Here is a 10,263-nt window from a genome sequence, read left to right on the forward strand (position 1 = left end):
TATTTTAAGTATTTTAAAAGTTAAAATTAATAATTGACTGTAAAAAATTATAAATTTTAATATTAAATTTAATTTAAAAATATATATTTAATGAGATTAAAAATTAAAAATATAATTTTTAAATAAATAAAAACACAATGTATAAAAAGATAAATATCTCTTTAATTTATGTGTGCCAGATATCCTAGTTATAAGGAGGACTTGACGTTAAAATTGGGGTAGGAAAAAAACCCTTTTTTTTTTTTTCAAAATTCATTGGTTAGTGAAAACTTTATATGAGAATAAAAAGTACGAAAAGTTCTGCACAATAATAATAATAATAATAAGTGAAAAAGAAGACGCTGAATCAATTTATCGTTGCCAGGTCTCCTAATTATAAAGACTTGACGTTAAGGTCTCATTTATTTTATCGATTTGAGTTTTTAATTTTAAATTTTTATAATAAAAAATTTTTAAAAAATATCACATTTAATTTTTTTTGTTTCAGTGAAAAGCTCTCAAAAAAATATCACATTTCAACTCGAATTGAAAACTCAAATCTACAAAGTGAACGAGGCCAATTAGGTAAAAAAATAATAATAAATTATACCGCTCAATATGATAAATAATACTTTACTCAAAATAAACAATTATTATCTCAAAAATAAACAATTATTATTACACTCAATTATTTATAATGCAGGAAGTATTTTTTATCGCGAGTGGTACGCAATACGACCCATGTGTACAACCACCTGTAAAAAAAATGACCCGTTCATTTCGCTGATTCGAGTTTAGAATTCAAATTTTACTACAGTAAAAAGCTCTCATAAATAATCACATCTAACTTTTTTACTATAGTAAAAAACTCTCACATAAAGTCACATCTAAACTCAAATTAAAAATTTGAATCAGCGAACTAAATGGGCATGAGTTTATGTGCCTTATTGTCATCCCCCTTGGACCTTGTGGCATATAGCATTAGAACGCGTGGTCATAAGTTTTACGACTCGCGATTTATAACAGTCCTCTGACATAAATAATAAATAAATAATAAATAATAAACCTGTATAAAACTACTGCGTATTTTTCTTTTCTCAATTGGGAGTATTGCAGCAATTAGCATTCGGTTATTTATTTACATTTCTCCTACTATATATCTTCCTCAAAAAGAAAGAGAAACAAACAAGCTTCAACATGGCCAAATTTTCTGCTGAATCAGTCTGACCAAAATAAATCATAGATGCGTTAAGAAAATAAAAGAAGCAACCTACAAATGAAACTAACAAAGTAACATGACTAGTCTGTCACAATCCCAAATCAGAAACCCCAATTTATTTTTATTTTTTTTCCATGCCTCAAAATGGAGAGGAGGAATAAGCAAGTGTATGACTCCTTATAATTTGCCTTAACCCAGCTTTTACCAAGACCCTTCTGGATCTCTCTTCTAGCTGCTTCGGCAAAAGACCGGTATAAGCCAACTTTCTTCAGCATCCATTTGATGCTTCTAGGCATAAAATAAAAATCAGCCGATAAATCTTCTAGGTCTCTTCTGAATTCTCGCAAAGTTATATATGACTGAATAACTAATGAAAAACCAATGTGTTTAACTGTTGCTCCACTTCTTCCCAGTTATGGACTTTAGTCACTAGGGGGTTTTCATTGATGGAATCGGTCTTGCACCAAGGATAGGAGTTCTCATAATCGAAAAGTAGAACCCGAATTCCAGCATCAGCACATTCGATGGCATATCTTGGGTTATCATCAATCAAAACTTTTGCTCCTAATGACCTGGAAGTTGCAGTTAATGGAAGACCAAAGCATGTCAGGAGCATATTCCACCAGTTCATCAATCAAAAGTCCATGCACATTAACAGTCCCGAAAAAACCGGCAGCACGCGTGCATTTACGGGTCTGGTTTGTAGACCAATGTATTATATACACTCACTCACACTCATCGGTGGATTTCAAAACACGTAACAAGGGGGAAAATCCTTACATGTCGAGGAAAAGAAATTCACAAGCTTACCTACATATATCTGACTTAGGCCTTGAGACACCATCGAGAGCAAAGTGGTTGCCAAAGTGAATCTCCTGAAACAATCCCGGATAGTGTTTCTCAATCCACTCAATTGTGTGATCCTTGATTGCGTTCTGCCTAGACCTATAGGCACATATATAAAAAGAACAAGTTAGTAAATGCAGGTTAGAAAGGCAAACATGAATGAAGTCTTTCATAGCCGTACATACGTCACAACAGAAAGGTTACAAAATCTTGATAACTTATGAAGCGCCTTCTGAGCACCTGGGATAGGGTGGATCCCGGTCTTGAAATATGAGGTCTTGAAGAACTCATGAACACGGATATCAGCTGTCACAACAAAGTAGATGTTTCGAACCAATTCATTGATCAGAGACCTTAAAGAAAATAAAAAATAAAAAAAGGTGCTAAACTTCCTTACAGAAGAAAAAAGTGAGCATAAACAACTTTGAGTTAGATTGGAATTACACTTCGGATTTTAGTATAATATTCAGTATTCAAGTAGCTTACATCCTATGAGAAGGTCAGCTCAAGTTCAGATTATTATACCATATATCTGGAAATTCTTTTACTTTAACAGTTCAACCGTAACCTAGTTACATAGTTTGATGCCTCAAAAATTAATCCATTAAATCCAAATGAAACAACTGTTTAAGTTAGACCGTCATCAAGGATAAAAGGCTCAATACCACAGCAAGACCAAGATAGGCATTACTCAAACTTCAATGCAAATAGAACCTTTGAAAATCAGATTGCTACTTCCATGAAAATAATTATCGTATGGTAATGGTGCAAATGAACCAAAACAATGGCACTAGAAGTACCTTCATCGCGGGAACAATTCCATATCTGTAACACAAAATGCGAATTGCATGAGAAAATATCCACAAAAAGTGTGAAAACCAGTGATGGAAAACGGAATCATGAAAGAGGGCTTGGATGGGCGAGAAGGAACTACCTTGAAAAACTCGTAGACATGGTACTCTGAAACAGAATGATTCAAAGAATAACGATCCGCAATAAACCTGTTCAGGGCCGAGACAAAGTTCCCCAAAACTGCAGAAAAGCAACAAATAATTTGTCACCAAATAACAAAAAAGCGAAAACATAAAAATTAAAAACCAAAGATAAAGAATGAAGCACACAAATAAAATAACTTAAGAATGAATTTCTATTTCAGTCTTCACAGGTGCGAGTAGAAAACTTGTCAAATGGGCATGTGCAAAAAGTCGTCTACGGTCTATATGCAACAGAATTGACTTCTTTTTTGTTTTTTCTTCCACCAATCCTTGCATTACAGAAAAGCTCCAAGAAATAAAAACACTATCCGAACCACGGACAGAGAGAATTTACCCTCGTCAACGTCGACGGCGACGGCAATCTTATCCCGGGGCAAAGAATGGTTAGGGAATCCTATCACGTTTCCGCGTTGAAACGCCATGTCGCATCCATTTGGCGCCAAACTACGAGCATCGGCAGTACGGACGTCCTGCAAAGGAGAAATCCCCTCCAATTCCAAATCACGAACGAACTGAGCCTTGTGATGATCAAACCCACTGCTCCGCCGACCTCCATTACTGGCTTTACCGTTAGTGTGGAGCGAGCTGAGACGAGGATGGCGATTGTGAGGATCGGACTCGAAGCAACCTCTGACGGCGAAAGCACAAAACCGAACAGACGAAGACGAAGAAGAAGAGGAAGAAGGAGATTCAACGTGAAATCCTCTGGAGATTACAGAAGCCGCAGAAGTTGCAGCCATGTCCTCCGCAAAACGCCGAGGAGAGAGAGAGAAGAGGAATCGCACAAAGCGGCTGCTTTGCCTCCTTGCCAACAACATTACGAACGATTCTCGCTCATTTCCCCTCCGCCGCCATTGCTGCAACTTCAAATCCTCATCATCTTCACGAAACTTCGAAAATAAATGAATCAAAACCCTAGCTAACTACCAATCAGCGAAAAGTCCCTGTGAATCCAAAAATATATGACAAAATCAAGAATTTAGGACGCAAAATACGAGGGAAAAATGGATAATCAGGAATGATACGTAATAGGAATATCCAAAATCTAGGATTCCGATCAAGAACTATGAAATGGATTGAAACCTTAACAATAAAGAAAGAAATTGTTAGATTTTGCTCCCAAAAACACCAATAAACAATGGTTTGCTTTGCGAAGTTTCTTACTGGGTGTATTACTATTTTTCAGCCAAAGAGAATATTAATAAACTTGAAGGACTAATTAATTAATTAAAGTTAAAAAGAAGATTAAAAACACTAATCGCTGGTTAAAGCGAAGATTGGGGCTTGATTTTCGATTTTCCTCTTCACTTTTTTTTTTTTCCTCCCTGTTTTGGCTTTAAACAAACAAACCTTCACTCTGCTCCACCGCCCCTTCTCTCTCTCTCCCTCTTTTTCTTTTTTCTTTTTTTCCTTTTTTTGTGGACAGGTGATGTGGATGATTTTCTTTTTTTCTTTTTTTTTTCTTTTTTTTTCGTGAAGTAATTTTTTCTTTGTTTTTCTTTTCTCTACTTTTTTTGGGTTCGAGATGTTGAATTGGACCTGTTGAATTTCGGTCCATATTTTTTTTAAAATAATAACGTCAATTTAATTTTGTCACTGAAATTTGAAAGGAACTGATCCAAAAAAAAAAAAAAGGAATTTGAAAGGGACCCACCACCACGACTGAATACTGATCGTCTCCTACCACAGCTACTGATCGTGATTCGCGAGTTTATTTCCATCAATATGATTTTTCTTTTTTTTTTTTTTTTATTCCTTCGATATTCTTTTCTTTTACATGTGAGAGAAGGGTAAATGAAAGAAATACTTTAAGAGAGATACTCCAAAGCATTTAATGTGTTGATAGATTAAATTTTTTAATCTATTTATTTTTTTATTTTTATGTAATTTTATATAAATTTGACAAACAAAAAATTTAACTTACTGATATGTCAGCGTACTAAAAAAAAACTCCGTACTTTAAATACTGTTTTTAAGAGTTGGAATTCAAATATAAACAATTTTATAGAAAAAGTTTGTGTAAATTAATAACTTGACTCCAAAATTGTAAACAACGAAAATCTAAATATAAATATACTTCAATAATATTGGCTTGATTTACTAAAAAAATTGTATTAGCATGATTTTTTTCTAGATGGAATAACTAAGTAGGATAATTCTATTTGGAAAAAAAAAAATGAGTAGGACAATTCTACAATAGAGTTAAGGGGCTAGAGGCTATCCCATTAAACAAAACAAAATGAAACCATTTTCAAGTCTCAATAAACGGCATCATGTATTGGAATGTATTTTAAATAAATATGGAGTTTAATAATTAGTAACGGATTAAAGTTACAACTCAAGCCAATAGCTTCTTTTCCCTCTTTTCCCCTATTCTGATAAGATCCCTCACTACTTTTTCATTTGGTACATAAAGCCTTTTCTCTCGTGAACTTCTAACCCCACGATACATAACTTTACCTAGAAAAACTAGACATTAAAAGAAAATAAAAAAGAAAATTAAAAGCTAGCCAGAAGCATTCAACACTAAACAGATTGAACATATATTACTAGCTCAAACTACATCATGGATATGGATATCATGAAAAAAATAAAAAAAAATAAAAATCATGAAAAACCAACATCAACTCAACCAAACAACATGGACACTAATACAAGGAGACTCGTCATAGCGACAATGCGGGACTTGCGGTTTACGAGCCCTAAATTCGACGATGGGGACCGAGCGAGCTCGTGTTTCCCTATGTCAATCATAATCTCGAACCGACACGAACTATTTCTACTATTGCCGGGAGCCGCCGGCGATGGATCTGCGGTTGTGATCATTGACAAGTTATTGAATTGACAAGCGTCTTTCCTTTGGTTCATTGTCTGATAATAAATATTGAAAGCATAAGAAGCGTTACTCCTAGCATCAAGCATGCCACAAGAGGAGCCATATCCAAGACTAGTGCAATCCGCATAAGTACACGCATAACTAATACTTGGTCCCAAATTAGGGTCCAAAATGTTAGCCTCCGGTGACATAACGCACCATTGCCTAGCCAAATATTTCACCCCTTTTGCCGGGACCAAACTTTTACCATTACCCAAATCCAAACCATACTTGATAGTCCCATCAAAGTTAAAAATACCCCAATGACGCTCAAAATTCCCTGGATCAATACTCTTGGCATCCTCATCAATAAGTGCAAAAGCATAGATCTCAGGCAAAGTGGGACGCTTGGGCGTGCCTTGCTTTTGGACTATCTGATCAAAAAGGCCTTGGTTGAACCTTTGGGCCAGCTCATTATTGGCACTTGGGTCACCATCGGTTGGCCAGCCCATTTCTCCAATAATAACGGGCATGGAGGCAAACCCATTTTTCTCAAGCGCTGTAATTAGGGGAAAGTTAGATATATTGCATAGTTAAGTCGTTCTGTCAAGGTATAGGGAATAAAAAAATAAAAATATTTCAGTAAAACTTAGCATCATTAAAAGTGACTTGGAGAAAATTAAACAGATGCCTAATTTTGACCACCCCTTTTAATTAATATTTGAACGTTTTTAAGGTAAACGACTGAAAGTTTTTCTAGGTAAATGGTTGTTTTTTACAGTGCTTAATGCCTTAATCAATGACATACCAAAGGTGTAACTGATGAACCGTTGGTATATTATTGATTAACCAATTGTTTAATATTGATAAACTGGTATATAATTGATTGAAATTGATGAATCACTAACCAGCGGAAAACTACTAAATTAGTTAGTGATAAACCACAAGTTGATACATCATCGCTTAACCGTTTTCAGAAAATTACAATTTTCTTAATTTAATAAAATTTGGGTCATTTACTAAAAGAATACTTAAAAGACATGTATTTCAACTAATTCTATGTAATTTTACCATACTTAATATTGTAAGAAAAAAAAAAAGATGGTATTAATTCTTACCTGTAATTAGTGTGTCGAAATTGGCCTCCATAACGTTGTAGTAAGTGATGGAACCATCCACAATTGGGTTAGATTTGGACCCAAAGAAGGCGTACTCTTTTGGGAAGTGAGGGTCGCTTTGGAGGCTGAGAAAAGGGTAGATGTTGATGGTGAGAGGAGCACCGTTGATGCTGAGGAATTTGACGATGGAGATCATGAGGTCATGGATGTCGTTTCTGAAGTTGCCTCCAGAGGGAAGGCCCGAATCTGTTTGGTAAACGTCGGCGTTTAATGGGACGGTGATCTTCACTTGCTTGCCCAACCCGGCTTTTATGAGAGCTGCTTGGATGTTTTGGAGGGCTGGGAGTGTCGTTTGGAGGTACATGTCTTTGTATGTTTTTAGAAATGGCTCATTTCCCACTGCCACGTACCTGTAATATTATAAACAAGTTTGTTTGAACAATACCACACAGTATCGGTGTTACTGAGCACCACCAATTAATAGAAAGCGGCTATGTAGAATGGAGTCTACAAATAGAACTGTCTTTTACCTGTGGTAGTACTTAACACCAGTAGTGTCTAAAGATTTTTCCTATTTGTATGGAATATAAGCTAAAAACATGAACAATGGTGGAGGATTTATGTCTTTATGCTCGCAAAACGCTCATGTTTATAAAAGTTGAGTACGTGTAATTAAGTTATTATTAAGTTATTAGCTATAAAAAAAAATAAAATAAAAATAAAAACTTTTTTTTTTAACATTGGATGAGTTCATAAATTGGACAAATGGGGGAGAATTTTATGGTTGGATTAGGATATCGCGAAAGTAATACTCTACTTATTGTGACAATTCCAATCGTCAAATTTTTATCAAGTTATATTACAATATCACATAATAACACAATTCTACAAGTTTAAGACCTATGAGTCATCTCTATTTCAAAAGTTTTTTGTTCCTACCAAATTTGCTTGCACTTTTAATGAAAACCACCAGGCACCAAACAAAGAAGTAGAGATTTGATTCTACGAGTACGACCAAGAAAATGTCAAAACGACATAAATGGACTCTAAAAATAGCATACTAGTAATGGCCTTTATAAGGCCCCTCCAAGTTTGCTGTTCAAAGCACTTTCTTTTTTTTTCACAAAAGTTTTAAAAAAGTTATCCAAAAAGACTCAGCTTCGTTTTGAAAACGATAGATACCAACCTCTAGTGACAACATATTTTTGGATAGTTCGCTTATTCAAATTTTTAATTTGAGTTGAGATGTGACTTTATGTGAGAGTTTTTTATTATAGTAAAAAAGTTAAATGTGACTGTTTTTTAAAGTTTTTTACTGTAATAAAACTTAAATTTTAAACTCGAATCGGTTAAATGAATGGGATCTCTAAGAAGGGATATAAAAATAAATCAGTAAAATTTACCTTATATTCACCCCAGATGTGACATAGGCAGATACATTGCGAGTAACCCAATTCTCCGCAAATTGAACACTGTCGGCAAGAGGCGCTAGGAATTCATTTGGTATACCAAGCATAACCTCTATACCAGACTTTGCAAGAGCCTTAAGAGCCCCAGGATCAGCTTCAAAGAGCTTCACTTTGTTAAATCCATTTTCCTTGAGGAGCTTCACAACTATGTTAGGTGGAAATGGATGTGTGGAACGGGTTCCCCAGTTGACTGCAAACCCAAAAACGCCTACTGCAAAAACTTCACTAATTATGCACAGCATTAACAAAATCCTATAGTTGAGAGAACCCATGTTTTGTTTTGGCATAATCTGGGTGTTATGATTCTGTGTACAAGCTCAAGGGGGGTATATATGTGAAAAAAGGTTTGAATTTGGCTGGTTTTTGAAAGGTTCGAGTAACCTTTATGGAAGGAAAGGTAAGGAATCACATGGATGTTTAACAAGGAACTTGATTCCAAGGAGAAACCCAATTGAATTTTATTTGATAATACTGTGAAGAATCTATCAGGAAAGGAATTGGGTATACTTGTTGGAGAGCATTTGGTGTTGGTATTTCTTTACATGTGAAAAACCATATGGGGAATGTACTCTTTTCCAAACTGAAAGACTCCAAAAAGTTTCAGCTTCCGTCGAGCCAAAAAGTTTCAGCTTCCATGCAAAAGGGGACACGGATCCTCTATAGTGGGGCCCGTACCAACATGCTGTACTAATGAAAAATCAGCAAAATTAGTATAAATAAGAAAGAAAAAAAATCCCGGTTCTCATTACCGCCGCAAAATTAAAGACACGTTCTTTTAGAGTGTAATTTGAGTGTAATTTTTAAGTTAAATTTAAGTAATAATTTGAGTTAAAATTATAACTTAAATAAAGTTGAGTAAAGTTGAATCAAATTTGAACTTAAAAAAATATAAACTTAAATAAAATTAAAATTCGAGTTGTCTTTTTTAAATTTTTTAGATAAAAGAATTCACGAGTTAATGAAATTGAAAACGGTTCTGATTATTAGGGATAATACCCAAAACAAACACTTACCGAGTTCTGTCAAAAAACCACTTTATGCAAATATCCAAAACACTCTATAAAACAAATAAATTTTTTAAAATACCAAGACTACTCTTTCCAATATCTGTTAAGTACAATTTTTAACATTATTAAATCAAAATGTTACATAAAATTAATCTTAAAAATTTGAAAAACTCTAAAAATAATATTGAAGTATTCTTTTATTTGAATATTTATTTGAGCAATTTTAAAAATTTTTTATTTAACTTTTTTAGTTAAATCATATATGAAACAACATTTAATATAAATTAGAAAGGATAATTAAGGTATTTTAAAAAGTTAAGAGAAATTTTTATAGCAATATTCTGTGTTTTAATATAATTATCTTTTAATACCTTGTATTTTTAATAGTTTTAAATTAGTACATCGACATTTTAAAAAATCATTTTTTAGTACCTTGTCATTTCTTGAAATGTGAAATGTGAAAGTTACACTTCTCATTAATTAACTAAAAAACTAATAATAAATTTTTAAAAATTTTGAAAAATATTTTTAAACATTTAAAAATAATAAATAAAAATAACGCTTTAAATTAAAAATAATTTTTAGATTTTTTTTTCTAAATTTATTAATTTTTAGTAAAGTAATGAAAATGATAAATTTAATATTTTACATCTAAAAATTAACCTTAAAGTACTAAAAAATAATTTTATAAAATGTCAAGTACCAATTAAAAATTACTAAAAACATAAAGTACTAAAAGATAATTATGTTAAACCACACGAAAACAATATAAAATTTTCCTAAAAGTTTAACTGCTTCGTAGGGTGTGTTGGGCA

General features: G+C 33.3%; 2 protein-coding genes across 2 annotated transcripts; both read right to left on the reverse strand.

Moving 5' to 3' along the window:
- Positions 1 to 1,050: 1,050 nt before the first annotated feature.
- Positions 1,051 to 4,405, reverse strand: LOC21402513. The gene is made up of 7 exons (XM_010108794.2): positions 4,123 to 4,405; positions 3,374 to 3,983; positions 2,979 to 3,076; positions 2,845 to 2,869; positions 2,230 to 2,350; positions 2,009 to 2,143; positions 1,051 to 1,770 (listed from the first exon to the last, which is right to left on the reverse strand). Exons 2-7 carry the CDS (start codon positions 3,855 to 3,857, stop codon positions 1,566 to 1,568), a joined length of 1,068 nt encoding a protein of 355 aa, XP_010107096.1. The 5' UTR covers positions 3,858 to 3,983; positions 4,123 to 4,405; the 3' UTR covers positions 1,051 to 1,565.
- A 1,262-nt stretch (positions 4,406 to 5,667) lies between these two features.
- LOC21402514 (glucan endo-1,3-beta-glucosidase 5) lies at positions 5,668 to 8,965 on the reverse strand. Its single transcript, XM_010108795.2, has 3 exons — positions 8,376 to 8,965; positions 6,973 to 7,382; positions 5,668 to 6,413 (listed from the first exon to the last, which is right to left on the reverse strand). Exons 1-3 carry the CDS (start codon positions 8,726 to 8,728, stop codon positions 5,668 to 5,670), a joined length of 1,509 nt encoding a protein of 502 aa, XP_010107097.2. The 5' UTR covers positions 8,729 to 8,965.
- Between the last annotated feature and the right edge of the window lie 1,298 nt (positions 8,966 to 10,263).

Source organism: Morus notabilis, unplaced genomic scaffold (genome assembly GCF_000414095.1).
Source record: "Morus notabilis unplaced genomic scaffold, ASM41409v2 Scaffold1303, whole genome shotgun sequence".
Taxonomy (NCBI): Eukaryota; Viridiplantae; Streptophyta; class Magnoliopsida; order Rosales; family Moraceae; genus Morus; species Morus notabilis.

Bases quoted from the DNA above. Each gene is read 5' to 3' on its own strand.
- LOC21402513 (XM_010108794.2), bottom strand. From the start codon at position 3,857: ATGTTGTTGGCAAGGAGGCAAAGCAGCCGCTTTGTGCGATTCCTCTTC. The intron at 2,870-2,978 runs GTAGTTCCTTCT...TTTGTGTTACAG, and splicing joins ATGTCTACGAGTTTTTCAAG to ATATGGAATTGTTCCCGCGA. The intron at 2,351-2,844 runs GTACTTCTAGTG...TTGTTGTGACAG, and splicing joins GAATTGTTCCCGCGATGAAG to CTGATATCCGTGTTCATGAG.
- LOC21402514 (XM_010108795.2), bottom strand. From the start codon at position 8,728: ATGCCAAAACAAAACATGGGTTCTCTCAACTATAGGATTTTGTTAATG. The intron at 7,383-8,375 runs GTAAATTTTACT...ATAATATTACAG, and splicing joins ACATCTGGGGTGAATATAAG to GTACGTGGCAGTGGGAAATG. The intron at 6,414-6,972 runs GTAAGAATTAAT...CCCTAATTACAG, and splicing joins TTTCGACACACTAATTACAG to CGCTTGAGAAAAATGGGTTT.